Source organism: Sinocyclocheilus anshuiensis, unplaced genomic scaffold (genome assembly GCF_001515605.1).
Source record: "Sinocyclocheilus anshuiensis isolate Anshui unplaced genomic scaffold, SAMN03320099.WGS_v1.1 scaffold70, whole genome shotgun sequence".
Lineage (NCBI taxonomy): Eukaryota > Metazoa > Chordata > Actinopteri > Cypriniformes > Cyprinidae > Sinocyclocheilus > Sinocyclocheilus anshuiensis.
This window is the reverse complement of record NW_015542377.1, coordinates 2,369,607-2,394,741: the sequence shown is the minus strand read 5'-3', so window position 1 is coordinate 2,394,741 and position 25,135 is coordinate 2,369,607. Positions and strand designations below refer to the sequence as shown.

Genomic DNA, 25,135 nt, shown 5'->3' with positions numbered 1-25,135 from the left:
ACTCTTTGTCACAAATTCCTGCAGCTGCTTCAGAGTTGCTGTAGGCCTCTTGGTAGCCTCTCTGTCCAGTTTCCTCCTGGCTCTTTCATACAGTTTGGAGGGACGTCCTGATCCAGGGAGGGTCTGTGTTGTACCAAATACCTTCCACTTCTTAATAATAGATTTCTAGGCATTGATAAAGCCTTTGAATTTGTTTTTGTATCCATCTCCTGACTTTATCCCGGAGATCTTTTGACAGTGCCTTGCCACCCATGTTGATTGTTTATTTGTTGCACTATCAAGGACTGAACTGCTCCATGAAAGCTCTTTTCATGCTGAGCTAATCAAAATGACCACAGCTGATCACAGTTGAAAGTCAAATAGCTTGGTGTGCCACTGAGAAGGTGATTAGCTACAACTTTTTAGGAGGGGGGTGATCCTTTTTCCAACTCGGTGATGTTTTTTTTTTTTTTCTGTCATGTTGGTGTTATATCTTTCACTTGGATGTTATAAGTTGCACTGAGTAAATACAGCTGGATAAAACACAAAAAATTATTTTCTATACTGTATATATAAATTATATATAATTATACACTACCGTTCAAAAGTTTGGGGTTGGTTTTCTTTGTGTCTGTGTGTGTATTTGAAAGAAATATCTCATGCTCACCAAGGCTGCATTTATTTGATAAAAACAATACAATAAAAATGATATATAATATATATTGTGAAGTATTAAAATTTAAAGTAACAGTTTTCTATTTTAATAAATTGTGAAATAATTTATTCCTGTGATGGCAAAGCTGAATTTTCAGCAGCCATTACTCCAGTCTTCAATGTTAGTTCTTAGGATCACTCTCTAGAATAATTATTAATAAACCATTGTAATATGCTAATTTGGTACTCAAGAAACATTTATTGTTTATTAATTATTACTATCAGTGTTGAAATTGATTGTGCTGATTAATATTTTTATGAAAACTGTGATATACTTTTTTCAGGATTCTTTAATGAATAGAAAGTTCAAAAGAACCACATTTGTTTAAAATAAAAAAATAAGGGAGGGAAAAGCATTTTTTTTTTCAGTGTAAAAGTCTTTACTGTCTTTTTTTTCTTCAATTGAATGCAGAATTTTTTAATAGAAGTAATAATTTCTTTAAAAAAAATCTTACTGACCACAGACTTTTGACCACAGAGACAACAACATCTGTACTGCTATGCTAAGTTTAAGCTAGTGTAGTACAAAAGCGAGAGCAGAGGATTTTTGTTTGTTCATTTGTTGTTTTCAGGCAGTGCTGTGCGCAAAGTGTGCATTACCTGCAGACGGCACTCTGTCGAGAATTTTTTTTTTTTTAGATTTGCCTCACATTAACTGTACATTTCATGTATTTCAAGATGCAATCAAATGTGTTACTACTGTGTGTCACTGTTACCAAGCAAGAGCATTTATTGTCATAGGCCAATCTGAAACATGCCACGTGTCTGGTATAAGCAAAAATACCTGCCATTGCAAAAAATAGCCGCATTTGGCTGGTGGCAAGTGTTAATTTCCCACCCTGATGACAACTGTCTAATTGACCTCATGTCATCTGTCTCTCAGTCCTCTCCCCTTTCATTTTTCATCTTTCCCCACTTGTCTGTCCTTGAGCAGTTGATTTTTTTCAAACATTTTAGATGTTTTCCCTCTCAAGTCTTTAATACGGTTATCACTTAAGTATCCTTCATTATCTACTTTGCTACAAGCAAAAACTCATTTACACAAGGCAAATTGGTTAAGTGAAACCAGCTAGCTCATTTCAAGGGTAACTCTTTTTGTCTATTCTTAAGGATGAGCTTACTAATGCTTTCTCTGCAGCCAAATAGACAAGACAAGCACTATTGTGAATGCCCGTGCGGCCTGTGAATTCCTCCCCGTCACCAAAACAAAAGTCACATCGTTAATCACCCTGCCAGAGTGCCGATTCGCTCTCCTTCATCTGCGCTCATCCTGCAGTCGAAACACAACAAGACATGCATGCATGCACATGCTCATGTGAGAATGCAGAATAGTTTGTATGATCGAAAGTGACTGGTGACTGTTGCTAACTTTTCTGAGTAGAATTTTTTTTTGAACTCTTACTAATTTTTGGCCAGGATATGCATTCTTCCCCAACCATCACACAGCACTGATGTGTTTTTTTCTTGACACAGGTGTAAGTCTCCCGCACTCATCCTTGCTGATGGTTGCTTACCGTACCCCCTAAATATGCCACATACTAGCAAAAAAGAGATTTGTGTCTAGTGGGAGTGATAAAAATCATGATGCCTCAGAGATGTTTGCTGTAAAAGTGTTTATTTAGACAGAATGAATTAAAGGGACAAAAACACAGATTCGCTCCGGCCCCTCGAGGTATGGGTCATCATCAGCATATTCAGCTTTGCTTTTCATGCATCCTTAATGTAAGCACAATATTTAAAAAAAAAAACAAATAAATAAGAATTTTTTCAAAATCTTAAATTCAATGCACTTTGATGCATTCTGATTTTTAGGTTCTCAGCCATTGTCTTAAAAATTGCCCTATAAAAATGGTTCCCTTTATTTCAGACATGAAATTATTCAAGGCAAATACAGATTTGTTCAGCAAATGGCTTTTTTACCCATTTTAGGGCAATTTGTACATCTGAAGGTGTAGAACCATCTCAAGGATGATCAGAAGAAATGGACAGCACCTGAGTTAAATATATGAGTGTCACAGCAAAGGGTCTGAATACTTAGGACCATGTGATATTTCAGTTTTTCTTTTTTAATAAATCTGCAAAAATGTCAACGATTCTGTGTTTTTCTGTCAATATGGGGTGTTGTGTGTACATTAATGAGGAAAAAAAAATAACTTAAATGATTTTAGCAAATGGCTGCAATATAACAAAGAGTGAAAAATTGAAGGGGGTCTGAATACTTTCCGTACCCACTGTATATACACACAGTGGGTATAGAAAAGACACATTTTGTTGCTTTGCAGCCTGAAATGAAGACGGACACAGTTTTTCATCCAAGTGAAAGGTATAACACCAACATGTCAGAAAATAAAAAAATTAAAAAACAGAATCAGAGTTGGAAAAAGGATCAGCCCCCTAAAAATCTCAATCAGGTGTTGCTAATCACCTTCTCAATGGCACACAGCTATTTGACTTTCAACTGTGATCAGCTGTGGTCATTTTAATTCGCTCAGCATGTAAAGAGCTTTCCTGGAGCATTGCAGTCCTTGGTAGTGCAACTGAAACAAACAATCAACTACGGTTGGCAAGGCACTGTCAAAAGATTGGCTTGTATAGGAGGGTTGCAAGAAAAAAAGCCACTCCTCAAGAAAGGCCTCATGCAGTCACGACTGAGATTTGCCAAAACGCACCTTGAAGATTTGGAGGCAGATGAGACTAAAATTTAATTATTTGGCCTAAACGCCAAACGATATGTCTGGCGGAAATCCAGTTCAGCTCACCATCCAAATAACAGCATTCTCCAGTAAAGCACAGAGGTGGTAATATACTGTTATGAGGGTGTTTCTCAGCAGGAGGTACTGGAGCACTGGAGTCAGGATTGAAGGAAAATGGATGGGGCAAAATGCCGTCAAATTATTGAGGAAAATCTGCTGCCCTTAGCCCCAGGACCGATTAAATACCGGGTTTCGGTACCCATCCCTACTTAAACCCCATTAAAAATCTGTGGAATAACTTGAAGACTGCAGTCCACAAACTGTCACCATCAAATTTAACTGAACTTGAGCAGTTCTGCAAAGAAGAGTGGGTAAATACTGCAAAGTCTAGATGTGCAAAGTTAGTAGAGACATATCCCAACAGACTAAAGGCTGTAATTAAAGCAAAAGGTGGTTCAACAAAATACTGACACAAGGGGGTGATACTTTTTCCAACTCAGTGATTCTTTTTTTATTTTATTTTATTTTATTTTTTCTGACATGTCGATGTTATAACCTTCACTTGGATGTTATAAGTTGCACTGAGTAAATACAGCTGGATGAAACAAAAACTGTGTCTGTCTTCATTTCAGGCTGCAAAGCAACAAAATGTGATTATTTTAAAGGGGGTTGATTCTTTTCTATACTCACTGTAGTGTACACGTCATACTGACTTATTTTATGGTGTAATTTAAGATAATTGTGTGTGTGTGTGTGTGTGTGTGTGTGTGTGTGTGTGTGTGTGTGTGTGTGTGTGTGTGTACAACTAACACTAATGACAAAACCACAACTGAAGTTTAAACAAAAGTCAGCAAAAAGTCATACAATAACTGTATACTTTATGTATGGTGCAGTGCATGCTGGGAATTCACCAACCCTTAACATTTCAGCAATATTGTTACATTTATTAAAAGTTGAAGTTTTTTGTTCAGACAGCTGTGTTTGACTAGTTGGGACAACACGGTTCTGTTGGTCTAAGTTGGTCTTTTTTTTAATTATTTTTTATTTTTTTATAAATCCAAGTAATTCACATTTCTTAGTATTTGCAACTCATAAAATATATATATTTTTTGTTTTTACAGTGCACCTGTCCTCAAAGTTTCATCCGAATGATTTCAGTAAAAACTTCTCCTCTCTCATATCCCCCAGCAGACCCTCGGAAAGAGCACAAAGACCTTTTTATATCATAGCCTCAGGGTCAGAGCCCCTAAATGCTAAATCACGTCCTACTCTAACAGTGCAATTACAACCCATCGTGTGTCCCATAAAAATAATTCCCTACTGCCATTCAAGTGATACATGGGACGACGTGATATGTCCCTCCAGACCCCATGTATTAGCACTGCCGCTTCCCTCTGCCTCTGATATTGGATCAGCTCTTTCGCCTTCCAGCCTGAGTTACTGCGGCAACAGGAAACACAAACATAACTGATACCAGAACAGCAACTAAAAGCATGTATATTGTGGTGACCTGTGATTTAAAGAGTGCCGGTTGGCTGAAGATAAGGTATCGCCGTTTAAGGGTCAAGGACAACTGGCTGAGAGCTCTAAGGATGATGGAGCTCTCCTCTTTGCTTCCTGTCTTACTTTTATTTCCATCTTTTCCAGAGTTAAAACGAGAGACCCAAGAGGTCACAAGGCATCTTGTGTTTACAGCTTTCCCCTCACTTCCTCTTAGACAAAGCCCAGTGGAGGAACGTTTGCATGCTATTACATGTATTTTGCTTCCGAGTTTAGGCTTCATATATTTTATCCATTTGTCACATGGGCTCAGTATGACTGGGGTTAACTGCCTCACATGTTCCATGTCCATGTCGTGGCTACATTAGGCTCCATTATGGCTCTTGGGTGCCCTGCCTGAGCTCCAATGAGGGCAGCGACTGTTCTCCCATTACGCCTCATTATGGCTCCCATGGCTGCCGTCACTGAGCCATTGTGGACCTTTGTGGGACATATGCTCTTACAGCTAAAAGGACGTAGATGCATTACAGGTTGTTCGACACTTTGGTCTTCTATGTGAATTTGTTAAAGTCACAGTAAAACTGAAAAATCGACAGATCTTTTATTTTATTCTGTGACATACATCCGAGTGAAATGGATAATTATTAGTTTACCCCAAAAAATGAAAAGTCTGTCATCAAGTATGATAAACGGAAGCTTAGCTGTATTACTGTACAAAGTTTTGGTGGAATGGGTTGTCAGTTTAGTGCAGAAATCACAGGATTCATTAAACATATCTTCATCAGTGTTTCAAAGATGAATGAAAGGCTTATGGGTTTTAGAGAAACACAAGGATTAATAATTGATGACAGAACTTTTATATTTAGGTGAATTATCCCTTTAGAATATAAAACTTTGAAAATATGAAAGCTCATTGAGAAGAGGTTTGCTATTATTATTCTAATTTCTAAAATGGACAATAAAACAGGCAAAAATCCCATAGACATATATACATTGAAGGACGTTCCCAAGCCATATTGCTGCATTACAAGATAACACAATCCTCACTTCTGTGGAAGTGCAAAACAGAAGTGAAAGTAGAGGTTGTTGTAACCAAAAATAAATGATGTATATATTTGTTTGTTTATGCATGCACATTTAGGAATTTATTTTTAAAAAAATGTAATTAGCAGTATTAGATAATTTTATTTCTAAAATGTATTTAAAGGTGCCATAGAATGCATTGATACAATATTGTAAATTGTTCTCTGATATCTACATAGAAGGTATGTTGCTTAGGTAAGGGCAAAAAATCTCCAGAAATGGTTTTACATGTCCATTTACAACCCTAGGATTTGTCTCTAGAATGAAATGGTCTGTTATTACCTTATTAGGAAGGGTCATGAATAATAATGTTGAGCTCTGCTCTGATTGGCTGTTTCACAGTGCGGCTCATTTCAGTAGCTCACGCAGCAGGAAGGAAACACAGGGAAAATATATATTTCAATACTTTCTCTCGCAGTTATATCGTTGGGTAATTATACTGTATATAAAATGCCTTTACATTTTTTTTTTTTAATTTTAATACCTTTAAATGTATATCTTATTTCTATTAAGAGTACTATTACATGGCGGTTCATGGGGTCTTTTGGTTATCAATGTGTGTTTGTATAGAAGCTAGTGATACTTTCTGTGTGTGTAGGAGTGCTCAGGCTCAATGTTGATGCTGTGCTATATGTGTGGGCTGGGGTTGGACATATTGGCCCGAGGCAATAGATTGTGTAGTTGAAGCTCTTGTATTGGGTGTAGATTGATGTTGGAGGTGATTTGCTGTTGGGCTTTCGAAACGTTTTGCACTAAAGTTCATGTCTCCTAATACAGAGTAGCTACTCTCACACTCTCATACACTCCTTCACACACAACTTCCCCCACAATCAGTCTTACATATATACTTTGAAAGGTGGGATAGACTATATGGTATTGGGTCTATAATACTTAGTATGATAATAAGCATGTAGCATTGACGGAAGTGTTCTCCATGTGTAGCAGTGAATATGTCTTATTGAATTATTACACAAGAAAACACACTTTGTTATTTTTAGAAGTAATTATCATTAATAGGTTTGAAGCATTTAAATGTATTTCTGTTCATTTTGCACATAAATCTCCTAATAAATAAGACTGTGAGAGATGTGTCCTTTGCACGTGTGTGTGTGTGTACGTGTGTGTGTGTGTGTGTGTGTGTGTGTGCTTAAGAGGGAGAGGAAGCATCAAGGAGTATGTTTGAGGGGCAGCCTCTCTGCTCTGGCCTCATGCCCTGGCAATTATCTCAATGATTTCCTCCTCTTTTCAATTCTCTCCATTTCCACACACCCGTCCCCTCCATTAAAGGAGCAATTTACCAGAGTGCTGTGACACAGGAGCCAGGAGAAAGAGAGATAGAGAGAGTGTGGGTATGTTTGGGAAGGCGAGGATGAGATTGGAAAGGGGTGTTGAAGAAGGGACAGTAAGAGGAAAAAAGAATAGCTGCCTTGCTGCCCTCATTCAGAAATGTGATGTGACATGATAGATTTAAACAAAGTTTCTTAAAAAAGGCAGATCTTAAGAAGTCACATTTTCCTTGATGTTTTGGAATAAAGTTTATTTGAAAAGTTATAGTTATTTTATACACTACCTTTCAGAAGTTGTTGTTTTTTTTAATCCAGCAAGTATGCATTAAATTGATCAAAAGTGACAGTAGAGATATTTATATTTTGTAATTTTGATATTTATACTTGGGGGTGGGGGGAGTAAATGGCTGCTGAAAATTCAGCTTTACCATTACAGGAATAACTTATATTGTATATTATATTTAAACGGAGTACAGATATTAAAAATTGTAATAATATTTCACGCAATAAGCCTTTGAATGGTAGCGTATGTAATAAGCGTACCAGAGGGAAAACAAAAAAAAAAAATATATATATATATGATATAACTCTTGTAGTAAGCAAAAATGAATTGATTGATTAAAATGTGGATTATAATTGGTGTTTAAATGTTACTATAATTTGTCTGTCTATTTGCGAATTTTTTTTTTAATTCAGAATCCTTCTGCAGAATCGACTAAGGACAGCTTCAGAAAGGCAGTGGAGCGGGCGAAGCATGAGATGGATAGGCGGAGCGCTATACAGAGTTTCGGCCAATAAGCTCTCTCGCACTCAAACCACCTGCACACCTAACAGTAGACCAGGTAACCATTTTGCAGAGATCGTTGCCTGTTTGAATATACATTGCCTGACCAGTTTGCAAATATTCTAAGCACTAAAATGAGATTTGAAATGTGTGTTACCCACTCTTTTTGTTTACATAAATATGTGCCCCGGAGTTATTACAATTGTGGTTTTGTAGGCTTTCAAGGGTCAGTATATATCGGTTGTCTATAAGTACACATTCCAGATTATCAACCCATCCAGCAGGAGAGTGGAAGGGGGCTACAGGTTGCCTTCTGAAATAATAAAGCTGTCATCTGTCACTGGCTACAGGTTGAGAGAGAGACACAGAGAGAACGAGAGAGATGGTGAATGGCCTAGATTAAACCCTAAAGCCCTAGTCAGAAGTGGAATTAAAGATCAGCTCCTGCTCTGTGACTGAGTTCCACACACATTTCATCTATTTATGATCTCCCCAACAAACTGTAGTCTCACCACACACGAGTCTGGTACAGTTAATATACACAGACTCAATCTCTCCTTCACATTTTCACATGAACTTTTTGCATCCCACATAACCAGCGAGCCATTTCTCACATGCACTTGGATCCTAAATTCTTTGTGCTCTGCCCTCATTGCTGTATCACTCAGTGCTGCATAAAGTACAGTGTTTATATCTACTTATTTTTCAGATTGCCATTTGGCTGTAGTTGACAGACCCTGAGTGTGTGTGTGTGTGTGTGTGTGTGTGTGCTTAAGAGGGAGAGGAAGCATCAAGTTTGAGGGTTGAGGGGCAGCCTCTCTGCTCTGGCCTCATGCCCTGGCAATTATCTCAATGATTTCCTCCAATTCTCTCATTTAAACAAAGTTTCTTAAAAAAGGCAGATCTTAAGAAGTCACATTTTCCTTGATGTTTTGGAATAAAGTTTATTTGAAAAGTTATAGTTATTTTATACACTACCTTTCAGAAGTTGTTGTTTTTTTTAATCCAGCAAGTATGCATTAAATTGATCAAAAGTGACAGTAGAGATATTTATATTTTGTAATTTTGATATTTATACTTGGGGGTGGGGGGAGTAAATGGCTGCTGAAAATTCAGCTTTACCATTACAGGAATAACTTATATTGTATATTATATTTAAACGGAGTACAGATATTAAAAATTGTAATAATATTTCACGCAATAAGCCTTTGAATGGTAGCGTATGTAATAAGCGTACCAGAGGGAAAACAAAAAAAAAAAATATATATATATATGATATAACTCTTGTAGTAAGCAAAAATGAATTGATTGATTAAAATGTGGATTATAATTGGTGTTTAAATGTTACTATAATTTGTCTGTCTATTTGCGAATTTTTTTTTTAATTCAGAATCCTTCTGCAGAATCGACTAAGGACAGCTTCAGAAAGGCAGTGGAGCGGGCGAAGCATGAGATGGATAGGCGGAGCGCTATACAGAGTTTCGGCCAATAAGCTCTCTCGCACTCAAACCACCTGCACACCTAACAGTAGACCAGGTAACCATTTTGCAGAGATCGTTGCCTGTTTGAATATACATTGCCTGACCAGTTTGCAAATATTCTAAGCACTAAAATGAGATTTGAAATGTGTGTTACCCACTCTTTTTGTTTACATAAATATGTGCCCCGGAGTTATTACAATTGTGGTTTTGTAGGCTTTCAAGGGTCAGTATATATCGGTTGTCTATAAGTACACATTCCAGATTATCAACCCATCCAGCAGGAGAGTGGAAGGGGGCTACAGGTTGCCTTCTGAAATAATAAAGCTGTCATCTGTCACTGGCTACAGGTTGAGAGAGAGACACAGAGAGAACGAGAGAGATGGTGAATGGCCTAGATTAAACCCTAAAGCCCTAGTCAGAAGTGGAATTAAAGATCAGCTCCTGCTCTGTGACTGAGTTCCACACACATTTCATCTATTTATGATCTCCCCAACAAACTGTAGTCTCACCACACACGAGTCTGGTACAGTTAATATACACAGACTCAATCTCTCCTTCACATTTTCACATGAACTTTTTGCATCCCACATAACCAGCGAGCCATTTCTCACATGCACTTGGATCCTAAATTCTTTGTGCTCTGCCCTCATTGCTGTATCACTCAGTGCTGCATAAAGTACAGTGTTTATATCTACTTATTTTTCAGATTGCCATTTGGCTGTAGTTGACAGACCCTGACGTATAAATAAACAGCATGGTATCTTGTCTTAGTTGTACTTGCTGGCCTCCGTCACTACCAATGAATGTGATGGCCTTTAATTACATGCTATTAGTCTGGCTTGTTATAAATACATTTGCTTGTGCACAAGCTTAGATGAGGCAAGAGGAACAAACAAGCACTGACCTACAGCTCACTTCAAGCTATAATATCTACATTACATTCACAAAGACATAATACATTGCTTTATATTGGCTTTATATTGTCAATCCAAACCAAACACAAAACCAAAGCATTTCTTTCTTCCATGAAAAACAAAAAGTGATGTTTAGTGGAATGTTAATGCTACTTTTTCATTCATACATTGAAAGCATTACGTGACCAGGGACTGTCAAGTACCAAAAATGTCATAAAAACACTATAAAATTATTACAAAACCATCATAAAAAAAGTCCATCAGACTTAGAAAAATATGAGTTTTGTGTGGCAAACAGATTTACAGAGTTAGGTTGTTGCACAGCTAAACCTCCTTTTGTGTTTCATGGAACAGAGTCACACCTCCATAAAATGGTGTGTGATACTTGATGTTTTGATGTGTAATGGGTCATCTTCTATAATTTTCTTTTTCCTTCCGTACTACAGGAGAGTGGTACAATCCATATGTTTCTTCGACTGGTAATCAGGGAAGAACATCAGCCACACGTTACGTAGCCAGGTTAGTATTGTAATAGATGGTTAATTTCACAGCGTAACAATATAAAACATATGACCATCAATTTGTTTACTGGGTTTGTGATTTAATTTTTTTCTATGCGTATCAGTCGTGCTGTGCAGAAGAGTTTAGCTATAATACGACAGGCCCGACAGAAGAAACAGAGGGCCAAGCAGTACTGCATGTACTATAACCGATTCGGCAAGTGTAACCATGGCGACGCTTGCCCCTACATCCATGACCCTGACAAAGTGGCCGTCTGCACCAGGTACTGAGTATCTGCACACTCTCACATTATACAATATGTCTAACACTTTGTAAGCCAGCTTCAAATTAAACTTGATTTGTTGCCAGGTTTCTCCGAAGCACATGCAAGCAGACAGATGGGAATTGTCCTTTCTCACATAAAGTAGCCAAAGAGAAGGTAAGTTTTTAGGATAACTTTTAAAGGATCTTCCATCAAAAGCATAAAATGATTTGATTTAAGCATTCTAACGAGCTGTTTGTACAAAATGTGCTAAAAAAAATAATGTACAATGCAAAATAAAAGTGTCAAAGTCAACAATCTAGTGCATGTTTAGAAAATCGAAATGCTTCTTCAAAGTTTTGATTGAGTTTTGTTTGAGTTGGTATAATTTTTTTCTTCATATTTAAACCAGATTTATCTGAGATAAGCAGATCTTAAACTAAGTGACCTTATTTCAGTCATAACTCAAACATAAAATGTGCAGCTACTGTATTTTATCTTTGTAGGGCAGTATTGACAGTTGCATAATATATGCATAAAGCCATAGGAATCTTAACATAAGTCATGAGTGGCCATATGTGGCAGTATCAGGTTACTGTCAGGGCTTGCTGGCCTGTGGGGTGATAATTAAAGATACTATGTCAGGTTCTTAGCTTCCTCTCTCAGGTTATGTTGGTGTGTCACAGTCTCAATATCTGTGAGGCATTCCCACTAGATTCCAGAGTTAAATACTTTGAGGTCTTTGCCTAGGTATTGCAGTCATGGAGACAGGTGGAGATGTGATCAGTATTGAAGCACCATGTGACCCATCATATACTAGTCTAGATTCTCCTGAAGTGAACATTACGATCTCATTTCTTACCTACCCGTCTCAGACAGGCACACACTTGTGCATGGTCATATTTTTCATGGTCATGATTCTTTGGTCTCAAAGTCTGCCTCCTCACCTTGTTAACCCATTTAGTGTTTGATACAATTATAGTATATTAATAATAGTATAGATATTGTATTTGCAGAACTATTGTCAGATATTTTTGGTTGCAAAATGCATTGTTGGTCCAAAAGTATCTGACAACAGCAGGATTGCAGAGATGTAAGAGATAAGATGTTACTAATATTCGGCTGGTCATGTCATCCAATGACAGCCAATATGTAGACTGACTCTTCATGAATAAAGTAAGTCAGAAATCTGTATATCATGTAAGTGTACATTATTTTAAATATTTGTCATAATCGGTATTCATTTATTTCAGTAGAAAATTATTTTAACATGGTTCACTAAATTTACAGTTTCAGGGTTCCCATGATCATGGAAAACATGGAAATATCACTGTTTTCCAGGTCTGAAAACTTGTGAAAAATAATAAAATCGTCAATAAAATAATAACAATAAAATATCTATAATGAATATGCAATTTAAATCTGTTAGCTAGATTCTGCTCGTGTAGCACTTATGTGGAGTTAAACTTGCTTGCAAGTCAAAGTGATGTGATTTATGGGTGAATGTTTCTTTTGAGTCGGTTGTTTTTAAAGGGGACATAACACACAGTTTCTGCCAATCTCATGTTAATCTTGAGATTCCTATCGGAGATCACTAATCTCCAAAGTCTCTTTAGTTTTATCAGATTTATAAAAGACAGTTACAGCTTTACGCTTCACTCTGAAAACAGTCGAGCTCCTGGAGGCGTGCCATGGGCGGAGCTAAAGAGTCATGAGTGTGCGAAGCTTGTGCGTAGCGGTCGTCTGCAAGCTGTGACATTAGCCGGGTATCCATCCAAAGTTGCGAATTTAACTTATGTGCAAAATTGGAATATCGCATAAAACATTTGCGAACAAGCACTGTTTCCATCCAACGAGTCAGAGAGAACAAAATCGTCACTTCCTGATAAACTGGCACTAAATATCAATAAGAAAAGTAAGAGAAGCCACTGAATATATTAATTCTCAAATATAATAAATTACTTGCGCTTTGAATGAGCAGACAAAACACAATAAATGCGGTCTTGCTTTCGGAGGTGAATGTCAGCTGTTTGGGAATGCAGTCGTGGTAGACTGTTCTGGCAGACAGTTATACAGAAATACTTTGACGACAGATTTTGCTCGGGCACTTCAGAATGACCATGACAACATTTCAGATGCTGTGCAACAAAATCGGTCCGCTGGTTAGTCAGGTTATGCTGTCCCATAACGCAAAAGTCACATTACTTTTTTTGAACGCTCATGCGGGATTTATTCGCAAAATGCGTTTCCAATTCTCATTATTCGCATTAACCCTTTTTCGCACAATTCAAAAACCACCTCAAGCGAGCGTAAAAACTTATTTTCAAAATTTGGCGTTTCCATCACTCGTTTCTCATGCGATACTTCAAAATGCGCATTAAAACAGGGTGATGGAAATATAGCTATTGACATAAATAAAACAGGAACAAAAACTTAATTGACTTCAATTTTATGTAATTTGTTTATAAAACATTCGTCACCGAAATGCCGAGAACAAGCAAACACGCTTGCACAACTCAATGCACAACGTTGCCGCCCCGGAGAAACAAACTGCATCCATTGTTCTCTTAACGCTGGGTTCTTTGGGAAGCTGAACAAGGTTATCTTTCCCTCACAATCAAAAACACACTTCTTTGGTGACATTGTTGATTTCGTGGTCTAAAAACAAAATGTCAAATCCTTCTCGAGCAAGTCCTGTGCAGTGCTGCCGACGACTTCCATAACCGAATGAAGCACGTTGATGGCTGTGCTCTTGCTCTCGCTCTGGTAGATGTGTGCGTGCTCTTCCGGGAGAAGTGCTCATGCAAGGAATTCCGCCCTTTATGACGTCATACAGGGCCATGCTCGGGGAGAAAAAAAAACCTTTCCGAAACTTATACGAACACTGAAGGAGTGTATTTGGCACCGAAATACTCCGTCCAACGTCCATTTTTTACTTTGGCCATGTTTAGCATGAGAAGCCAACTATTTAACCGTGTAAATAAGTCAGAATGCATGAAATGGCATTAGACCTTCCCTTTAATGAATTGTTCAAACTGATTCACAAAGTATTCTAAATGATTCAGCTGCAGATCCAGTATCCAGTCATTACAATTAACTGGAAATGTCCAGGAAAAGTAATGAACATTTATTAGTCAAAAAAAAAGTGGGAATCTGGTTTTGTTTTGTTTTAAACTTTGTAAACCGTAAAGATCCTTATATAGCAAAATTGAAAAATTAACTGGTGTGACATAATTTCAAACAAAATAAGGCTAAAACGAGTTCGTTTCAGGAGTTCAAAACAGCTTGCCAGAGTGAGTTACCTCCGACACCTTCAAACTACTATTGCTGTGGGGTTCCACCACCTTTGACTCAGAAAACTTAATTTCTTCCATTGCGTCTGTTAAGGTCAGACATCAGCGAGTAAAAACATCAACACACTGGAGAGCTGCTTTCTAGTAGAAATTGAAGTTAAAATTCTAATTGAAAGTGACACTGACTCTGTTTTTCATGTGTAATATTGTAAAGCTGATTGCTTTTAAGCAATCTTTTGTATAAAGTGTAAAACTTTTTTTTACCCTAAGCGAAGAATGAAAAACAAATTGGCTGTGAGTATATCGGGGCCTTAAAGTCCTTCTAGTATAATATGAATGTAACATAGAAATAAAAATTATTTATAATGACATCAGGAGTGGTAAATGAAGAGGTGTATAAATGACAGGAATAGAAGTGCCAGTCCAGGTTCAGTAAGACACTGTCTGAAACTTTCCCCACACTTTCTTCTCACAGTGAGGCACCTGTTTCCACTGTTTGTTTGACACAGAAAAAGTGCCTCTGAGAGCGTTCACTTACTGTAAAACATACATACTTTCTCTCTGCTCCACTCTCTCCCTCCCTTTCTTCATATTCTAACACTTGTTCAGACTTTTGCTTGTATTCTGTCCAAGGCCCTACTCAACCAATACCACCCCCAACCCCCTGCCCCCCACATACAAACACACCGAACCACTGCACCTGTGACAGTCGTCACCCTCTACCCCTCCAGTCCACCAAGAGACCAGCTGTCCGCTTGTTTTAAAGGAGCAGATCCACCTCATAGCAGTGCAGGCCCACCTGCTAGTCCCAACCCCAAAAGCCCCCTCCTCCTATTCCTCCACAGCCTTGGGGCTCAATTTAACCCCACACCCTGTGTCATCCATGTATATGCCATGAAGCACGGCTTGAGTTCACGCCTGCAATTGAAAACGATCCAGTTCCCCTTCCAAATAACTGAGAAACAAGACCCCCAACCCAACCCCCAAACTCCTTTACCCGAGTGGTTACTAGCGTCCATTCCCCTCCCCTGCACATAAACACATCATGCAGGTGGTACGACGCCCCACTTGGGTCAATATTTCTGTTGCACTTAATTAAGCAGAAATTATATGACCCCCATGCAAATGAGATTCCACTTAAGAGGGCAGCGGCTCCCCTCTCGCTCATTGTGTGTGCGAACCTCACATTCTATTTTAAGCCCAGAGAGCACTCAGTCACGTTCAGATTATTCATACATGCAGATTATATTCACAAGGAGTCGGTGCAAATCTGTGCCATTGACACATGCACATAATTACTGGTTAGACAGTGTGATAAATGCGTGTTTTGACAGGGGCATCAATAGATACGTGATATAATACAGGTGCCATATGTGTGTAACTCACTTTTTCCATCACTTCATTTATATTGAAACACATCTGTTAGAAAGTGAATTTAAAGGCTAAGATGTATTGTAACTGCTCTCATTCTTTCATAAGTTCTTTGGTTTCTCAAACTAACCATATTCATTCACACTTATTCTGTTGTTCAGTGCTGGAGATTGGTTTAATGTTTGTGGTTACTTGAGGTTTAAATAAAGTGTGGTTTATTTTAAATTGTTTGCATAGATCCCTAAAGTCAATTTCAAGCTCTAAGTCGCCATTTCTTTCTTTCTTTGTAGATGCCTGTGTGCTCGTACTTTCTAAAGGGGATCTGTAATAACAGTAGCTGTCCTTACAGTCATGTCTATGTGTCTCGCAAAGCCGATGTGTGCAAAGACTTTGTCAGAGGGTACTGCCCTCAGGGAGATAAGGTAAGACAGTATGATTATTTCTATGCAAACACATGTTGATTGAAAATTAAATTAGGGGCAGATTGACTACTTTTTTGAATCTTGAACATGAGACTGTTGCTTCTATGTTATAACATTTGCCACATGTCATGGAATAAATATGTGACAATATCCTTGATCAACATTTTTTAGTATATAATTTCCATTTTGTATTTTGTATTTTTTGAAAACTCTCTGAAAACTCTGAAATGCTTGGTGTGATGTAATGCCAGCTATATGGGGCATACAATATTCTTTGCTATAAAAATGAAAATGAATTGAAAGAAATGTTTTAAAGAATATATTTTCCTTATTAATGACACTTTTATTTAGAATTTATTATAGAGGGGAAGTTAAACAACTAAAAAAATTAGCTCTTCAACCCTGGAAATGTACCCACATGTATTCAAATAATGTTGTGGTAAATGGTGCTGTTATGGAGAGAGAACAACTGCGAATAGCGTTTGGCAAATAACACGTGTGGTTCAACTTTCAGGTCATCACTGTCAACTAAATTTATCTCACTTTTACTTGCATCCACATAGATGCTGTAAGGTCCTCATTATTTTAGTGTACATGTAGTTTGACATTCATAACATTTGTTGGATTAAAGTGCTTTGCAGTTGATGACAGTTTTATAGGTCTTAATGAATGAATGCCATTTATTGGTGATGACTTTTTGCAAGAGATTTAAATAGAGCTAGAGATATAGAGAGTGTTCCTAATGTTATTCTGAACCTTCATCATGGTGCTTATGACATTTGCATTTGGTTTCCTCCATGTTTGTGAGTGAGTGACATATTGAGGGCAGTAACAAAAGAGGACATCATGACCCACATTTAACAAGTGTTTACCAAGTGTCCTTAATCTAGCAGGTTCTAACCCATCCGTGACCTCTATCCTCACCCCAGCTTTGCCCCACACACACACACATGCTTCTCTTGTCCCCAATCACACCTGTCCCTCAGTCTCATTAAGCCATAAAGGAGCATACAAACCTTCGCTTACATGACACAGGTGTAGCCACAGTCATGTTGTAGTACTTATTACATTCTTGTTTTCATCCAATTTGAATACATGACATTGTATGACCTGTGCTAGTCATGTTCTTTGTTATATTTTAGAAATGTTAGCTTAAAGGAGTACTTCACCCCAAAAAATTACAATTTGCTCACCCTCAGGCCATCCAATATGTAGATGATTTGGAGAAATTTAGCACTACATCACTTGCTCACCACAGGATCATCTGCAGCTGAAAAAATAATCTGCAAGTAATCAACATTTTTTTAATTGTAATTAATTATTATTATTATTATTATTATTTTGTTACACAACTTTTCACTTCACAAGATAGTACATTTTCAGCAAATATTTATTTTGGGGTGAACTATTCTATTAATGCATTCAGTAATGTTTCTTTATTTAAAATAAATTGTAACACTTTACAATAAGGTTCAGTTTGTAAGGATGGTTTCCCTACGGTGGTTCAGGCTGTAGGATTGCCGAATGACTAGAGAATAAATTTCACTCTGTGTGTGAAGATCAAATGGTAGTATATGTGTCTGCATTTAGCTGTGGCTATGTGTCAGTGTAATCATGCTCCAAACAAAGGCAAGGAAGTTTTACAATTGTGATGCAAATTTGGCCCTGTTGTGACAGGGAGCCAGCCTGAGAATGTGAGTATGAGGTGTGATCTAAAGAAGTGAACATGCTTTTTAGCCCCATCGCTGTTAAGCGTTTTGGGAGACATGGACTCTTGTGCCTTTAGCTTAGTCTTGAGATCTGCAATGATGTCCTTGTGATTTTTAGACTTCTCAGTTAGGATTAATTGCTCAGCTAGTAAGTTATCTAGCTGCAATTGAAGATCTTGAATCTTAGCTTCTGACTTTTGTGCCTCTGTCTTTTTAGAATGCAGTTCTTCACATTTAGCATCTATACTTAAAGTTAGACACATTGTTAACTCACTTAGCCTTATATAACGCATGTAGTTTAAAGCCTCAATTATTTCACCTTGTTTTGATGTCTTTTCATGTTTACCAATTATGTTCCACCATGTAAGCATTCTCTCATCTGAACTGAGATCTTGTTTTCTGAATTTGCTCAAGTTAGGTTTAACCTTTTTGCTCCAAGCAGATTACAGCTTCACCCAGGGTGCAAACGGTGTGACAATTAGCAGACCCCCTTAATTTATACACACGTTGGCCTACAGACCTTGATCACAATCAGCACCTCTTGTGCCTTCAGGAATTCCAAATGGCCCTTTTGTTACTGAAGATAGGTTTGGGACAGGAAAGCAGAAGTCTTTGATAATTTTTGACCCTACAAGTTCATTGCTAGTTAATTAGGCGTCATGAACAAAAAACTTTGATTTGTACACTTTTAACATTTTAAGTTGCATAAATTGACATTAATTTATTATGAACGAACATGAATCAAGTAAAATTGTACATTTATAAATCAACATTTTTGAGATAAATACATTCTTTAAAAAAAGTGTTAAAAACCAAAAAACTGACACCAAACAAGTTGTTAAAGGGTTAGTTCACCCAAAAAATAAAATTAGCCCATAAATTACTCACCCTCAAGTCATCCTAGGCCAACAGTTGTACACGGAAGCAGCTCCGGGCGGATGACGTATGAGGTCGGCTTTGCGCATGCGCCGCTCAGAAGTGACGAACGCAGAAGCGCAGGGGAGAGATCAAAACAGAACAACGGTCACTTATTAGAAGTACAAAACGAGGATTTGTAAAGAAGAATGTCGGAGGATTCACTATAGGAGGCCTTTGTTCACCCCGGGGAGCCGTGTGAGACACTTTTTTATGGATGGGCGCTTTTTATTTAACTTCTTTTGGACTGATGCATGCAACACCCGCTGAGTGGCAATAAACAGCTTGAAAGATCAAAGACCATTTTTAATATAACTCCGAATGGATTTGTCTGAAAGAAGAAAGTCATATACACCTAGGATAACTTGAGGGTGATTAATTTATGGGCTAATTTTCATTTTTGGGTGAACTAACCCTTTAAATACACAAACACCAAAAAAATTTTTACATGCATTGGCAGCAGAAGACTTGTCATATCAGTAGCCTAATAAAAGCACTTTAATGTCTCATGGTGGGGGTCGCCTCGTGAGGGTGTCCATATTGAGATCACACGACCAACCGAATAATTATCTATGTATGCCCTCTATTATCAAACAATTTCCAAGACAACTGCCATGTGCACCAATAAAAAAATTACTGAGTGCCTTTTTTTTTTTTTTAGCTGTAGTGCCATTTTGCTATAGATTTTAAAGCAGGAAGTTTTTGAGATGCTAACATAATTCATAAATGCCAAAGCAAAAGGGATTTATTATTTTAAACTGACAGTATGCCTCCCTTCATTGTTTTTCCACAGAAACTTTCATCGCCGCCCCAATCAGTTTCTTCCTCTTTGGATTTGTCTCATTCTAATGAATTGTTTCTCCGCAGTGTTTTCTGCTTCTCCCATCTTCTCTCTTTGTCTCTGTCTGTCTCTCGCTCTGTTTTTTTCCCCTCCATTTGTTCTTCTTTGCTTTCCCTTCATCGTAACAAATGCATTCTCTCGCTGTCAGGGCTCATTTAAATATTTGGGGTGAGAATGAGAATATATAAGAAGAGAGATATTATTAATATTTATTCTATTATCTGAAGTGCTTAGGTCTGTAATTTCGCGCCGTCCCAAAAGCACTGTCTTAGATATGATGGATAGCACACCATAATTATGGACGTGAAAAAGTGCTGATGACAGCAGTACAGGCGAAAGGCCAGGAATGGATACGCCAGCAGAGCAAGGGTTAAAGCGCACTCTCATCCTCTTCATTTCTCCCTCCTCTGTTCTTTTTCCCCTTCTCTGGCTCACTCTTTCTGTCTGCCATTTCACATGTTTTTCTGTCCTGTTTCTTCTTTTGTTTGCTGGGCACATCCATTCACACCTCATCCTGATCACTCTTCTTTCTCCTTCTATTCCTCTCATTCCTCTATCACTCTGTCACTATTCTCATTTCCTATCTCTTTATCATAGCTCACACCACCATATATTCTTTCTGTCTCACTCTCTTTCTTGCTTTCGGTCTCAGTAAGGTAAAATGTGCTGACTCTTTCTGCTTTGTGGCCAGTAGAAAGCTCTTCTAATAGGCCCCAGAGACTTCCCAGCCTTTCTTAAATCAAGTGGAAAATTGTTAACTTGCACTGATATAAAGATGTTTCATCCACTTCTTTTTTTTCCTCTCACACTCTTCTCTTTTCCCTCTATTTTGCTGCTTTTATGTAAATTAGCATGAGAGAGTGTGGTTGGGGAGGACTCTGGCTTTTGTGTTTTCTTTTCCCAGATCACAGCCGTGAACATCAAAGTTAATGAGCCTTCTCAGTACTGCGTCCACCTCCCATCAGTGGGATTTTCTTCTAATTAGATATGATTCCAAATAGCCAATCAACTTATACTTTATCTAAGATTTATATCATCCATACTTTTCATATTGGAGCTTCCACTAATTTGTAGAAATTGAATGTTGGTGGGAATGTAAGGAATGGGATTAGGACTGTTTGCTTGCTCATCATAAATATTAAATGTTGGTAAAAGTGTATAGACTTTATTCTTGATCATTATTATCAGTAATGAAAAGTATCATGAAAAACTTTGTGAAAAAAAAACAAACAAAAAAATATATATACTAAATGTTAGTAGAAGTGTGTAGACCTTATTCTTGATCATTATAGTCAGTAATGAAAAGTATCATGAAAAAACGTTTATTTTATTTTTTATTTAAGTTAATGAATAGTTTTCCCAAAAAAATGTAATTGCTGTCATCAAGTGCTTTTGCCCATAAAATGAAAGTCAGTGGGTATAAAAAGACACACACACACACACACACACACACATATATATCTCTTTTGTGTTCTGCTGAAGAAAGAAAGGTTTGGAATAACATGAGGTTGAGTAAATGACAATATAAATTTTTTGGCTTAACTAACCATACTGGTCTGATTTAAGTTGATCTCATAAACCAGACATTGGATTTTACTGGCCAAGAACTCCTCCCACTTCGAAAGGGGATGAAAGAGGCAGGTAAATCTGTCAATGCTACAACACTAATATACTGCTGTGTAACAAAATGTCAGCACTTTCAAATAATAAGATTCAACAAAAGAATATACAGACAGCAATATGGAAAACCAAATTTTATTTACATTAGACAAAGCTGTTGAAAAAGATTTGATGAAAAACCTTGCAAACTGGGGGAAATAGTTACTGTAAAGAGGCTACTGTAGCAGCTTGATAACTAATAGCCAAAAACTTTTTCTTCATGAAAGACTGATTAAAAACTTTTGCACCCTAATTTCAGGGTGTAGCATAGCAGATAACCAACAAGTCTGAAATGGTGAATTCAACCAGCTCTGGCCATCTTAGTGGTCAATGTGCATCAAATAATCTGTTGGCGGCTGAGAGTAGACTTGGTGGATGCAGTCAATGTTGTTGAATTATAAATGCCCCAGAGATGCCAGTGTGATAGCCAGGGCCCATCCGATACACCATATTGGCCATGACATAGGGGCCCAACATAGCAGTTTTTTTTTTTTAAGCAGATGCCAGATACATTGAGTTAGTAAAGACAGAAATGTCAATGGTGTTTCTTTTAATTCAGATCATTGTAGAAGATTTTTAAAAGCAACTGAACCATTTTCTGACTTTATCGGTTTTCTGATGATTAGGAATTCCTGGTATTTATATTGTGCTGTGACTGGCTGAATGGTTAGTCAGTTACCAGTTTACCAGTCAGTTACCACTCTTTCAATCAGTCTCCTATAATTGCATAAACTCATATCTCATCTCAAACTCATATAAAAAGGAAGAAATGTGGACTTTTTAGGAAAAAAGGAATAAAACTTGACATTTTCCCCATGAACTTAATTATATAATATTAAAGGTCAGACACACAATTAATAATAGTTTATATTGTTGTGAACATGTAATCAGAATAGTTAAAAATACAGATGCAGTGTGATCAGATTATCGCACTTCACAACGCTTGTAATTTCTCACAATTTACACATTGGTTCTATCTGCCTTCGCCGGACCTTTGAGTGATTAAAGCTCGACATGGATGTTATCAGTCAAACAAGAAACAAATGGGTGTTTAAAAAAAGAAAGGTCCCAAATGCTCTTCTGAAATGGGGTGGAATTGGAATCGACTGAATTCAAGTGGCAAGGGATTTAGCAAATTGGGCCAATTAGCCATGAGTGTAGTGAGTGATGATGTTGTCTATAGGATGATTTAGGGGGCATTAGAGACCCAGATTCGTTGAGTATGATAATCCAGTTACACTAGACTGTGTGTGTATAGATAAAATACATACTTTTAGTGTTTTTTTTATAACAGTAAATATAGCAAAAGGTTTCATATTGGACTTACAGGCTCTATAGCCACACTATACATGTCTTTATGTGGTTAGTTACAGTGTCTATGACATAAAATGTAATGTTTTTTGTTTTTAAATAGTTTTTTTTTTTTTTTTTGGTGTTCTGCCTTGTCTTATTTTTGTTTGTTTTTTTTTTCTTTTGTGAGTTTTGTTTGTTTTTGTGTTTTGATTTTTTGTTTAATTTTGTTTTGTTTCATTTCATCTTGTTTACATCATATCTAGCTTGTACTTTTGACCTCCTAAAGGGCACCCAGGTTGCATTTAACATAAGGCTTTATTAGGGGTCTTGATAAGTATTTTGGTTATCTAAAAATGTGGTGCCTGTGGTGCTAGACACTGAAAAAACAGCAATCATATGTGCAACAATTAAAAAAGTCGGCCAGCTGGATTACAAAAATATGTTTCCTGTGTGAACGGTCCCTGAGGGTTTAATTGAACAAAATCTGTCTGGTTTCTGTATCTCATTTCTAAGCACCACAAGATAATACCTAATAGCTGTAAATTTGGTAATTTTAGGCCGCTTGTGGCTCTGACCTGATCCCTGTTTGGGAAAGTGTCTATGGACAGTCTGCCCCAAGGGGTGACAGGGGGTCCACAGTGTTCCCGGACACACGATCCTTCTGCCACCCTTCCTTCTCACACACCGATACAGACACTCTCTCTCTCTCTCTCTCTCTCTCTCTCTCTCTCTCTCTCTCTCTCTCTCTGTTTATTTCTGGAGCAACATGCCCCACACTCGCCCAGTCTCTCTCTCACACTTATACACACGTCTCGCGCTCCTCACCCCATAGTGGGGTATAATTAGCTCCTCTGACAGGTGGGAGGGATCGGGTCTCCCGAAGAATGAAACGACCAATTTACGCCCAAATTACACGGGCACACAGACACTCTCACCTACTCTGACTTACACACACAAACACATGCTCACCTTCTCTCACATATCAGATACATGCACCTACTGATGTGTGATCACACACAAACACTCATTTTTGCTAACTTCGGTGCACTCCTACAGAGTGTGGCACACATGAAATCTCTACTTGATTTTAACTTGACAGTGTCCCACATGTTCATAACCAACCCATAAAACATCCATTGTCAATCTGGATATAAATAGAAATAAAGCATTAAGAATGTTCTGCTCTCTTCACAGTGTAAGAAGAAACACACGCTGGTGTGTCCAGACTTCTCCAGTACCGGTGTGTGTCCACGTGGATCCAAATGCAAGTTGCACCACAGACAGAGCTTGAAACGCTCCGGCTCTAACGCAAGCTTTGAACCAGCCAAGAAAGCCTGTACTAGAGGCATTTTAAAGAGGTCAGGATCAGAAACTAATATAACATTATGATTCTTAATTGTCATTGATATACGGTTGGTATTCTCTTTCATCTTTCTGTACTGTTGAAAAAAAATGATCATTATAGTTATGATTTATTTTAATAATTATATTATTATAGGGAAGTGACCTGAATAACCATGTAAATCTCCCATAAGCATGCCGATCATTAATAAATTAATTTGAAAATTAAATTAAATAAATAAAATATTGTTAATCTTATAAAAATCTTATAATATTTGGTGCTTTGCCTTTTCAGTTCGGAGGATGTTCAGACTCTTCAGACAGAGTCAATACAGGCAGATGAGGGCCCGTCCAGCTCGGGTCCTGAGAAGCTGCCTTCCTTCATCTCCTTGTCCACCTCTCCTGACATGTCAGAGAACCCTGATACCCCAAAGCTCCCTCCTACTGCAGGCCCACAGGCCAAAGGTGTGTACTTATATGTCTAGAGGACTTTAGATTGAACAGATTCAGTGGATAATAATTATAACATACAGTAGATGAGATGCATACATTGGCCCTACAAAGTATATGAACACTTAAGCTACACTTAATGTATAATATAAAACCCGGTAGTACTTTAAAGAAAGATAACAAAACATTTCACAAAAATACACTTACATTTGCTAGGTTTTAAATGATAATTATGTTATTAAAGGGGTTTTTCACTGGGTTTTTTCTAGGCTTGATTGTGTTTATTGGGTGCAGTCTAATTTTGTGTTAATGCTTCGTTTTTAAAAAAACACATTATTTTTCACATAATTTACCTTTATTCCACACCGCTTTGTCCCTTCTCTGAGAAACGCGCTGATCATTTCCTGCTTTTATGAAGCCCCTCCCTCAGAAATAGGCGAAGGGCTCTGATTGGTTAGCTAGCCCAGTGTGTTGTGATTGGCTCAACCGCCTCTAGTGCACGTCTAAGCGTCCCGCCCCTCACCTCAGTGGCATGTGCTCCGGTTGTATTGTAAACAACGGCGTCATATCAGTTTGAGCCCGATTGAGAAGCAGAGGATATTATTGAAGAGGATCGTGCAGAACCTGTGCAAGCACAGCTTTTA

At 37.7% G+C, this 25,135-nt stretch overlaps 1 protein-coding gene across 1 annotated transcript in view; it reads left to right on the top strand.

Annotated features, from left to right (window-relative positions):
• zc3h3 (zinc finger CCCH-type containing 3) overlaps positions 1-25,135 on the top strand; it is a 73,580-nt gene that overhangs the window by 45,514 nt on the left and 2,931 nt on the right. Inside the window, exons 5-11 of the mRNA XM_016491427.1 lie at positions 7,952-8,097; positions 10,881-10,953; positions 11,060-11,218; positions 11,305-11,374; positions 16,152-16,283; positions 23,895-24,058; positions 24,337-24,506. Of these exons, the coding sequence (XP_016346913.1) occupies positions 7,952-8,097; positions 10,881-10,953; positions 11,060-11,218; positions 11,305-11,374; positions 16,152-16,283; positions 23,895-24,058; positions 24,337-24,506 (914 nt within the window). The remainder of the gene's footprint in view (positions 1-7,951; positions 8,098-10,880; positions 10,954-11,059; positions 11,219-11,304; positions 11,375-16,151; positions 16,284-23,894; positions 24,059-24,336; positions 24,507-25,135) is intronic.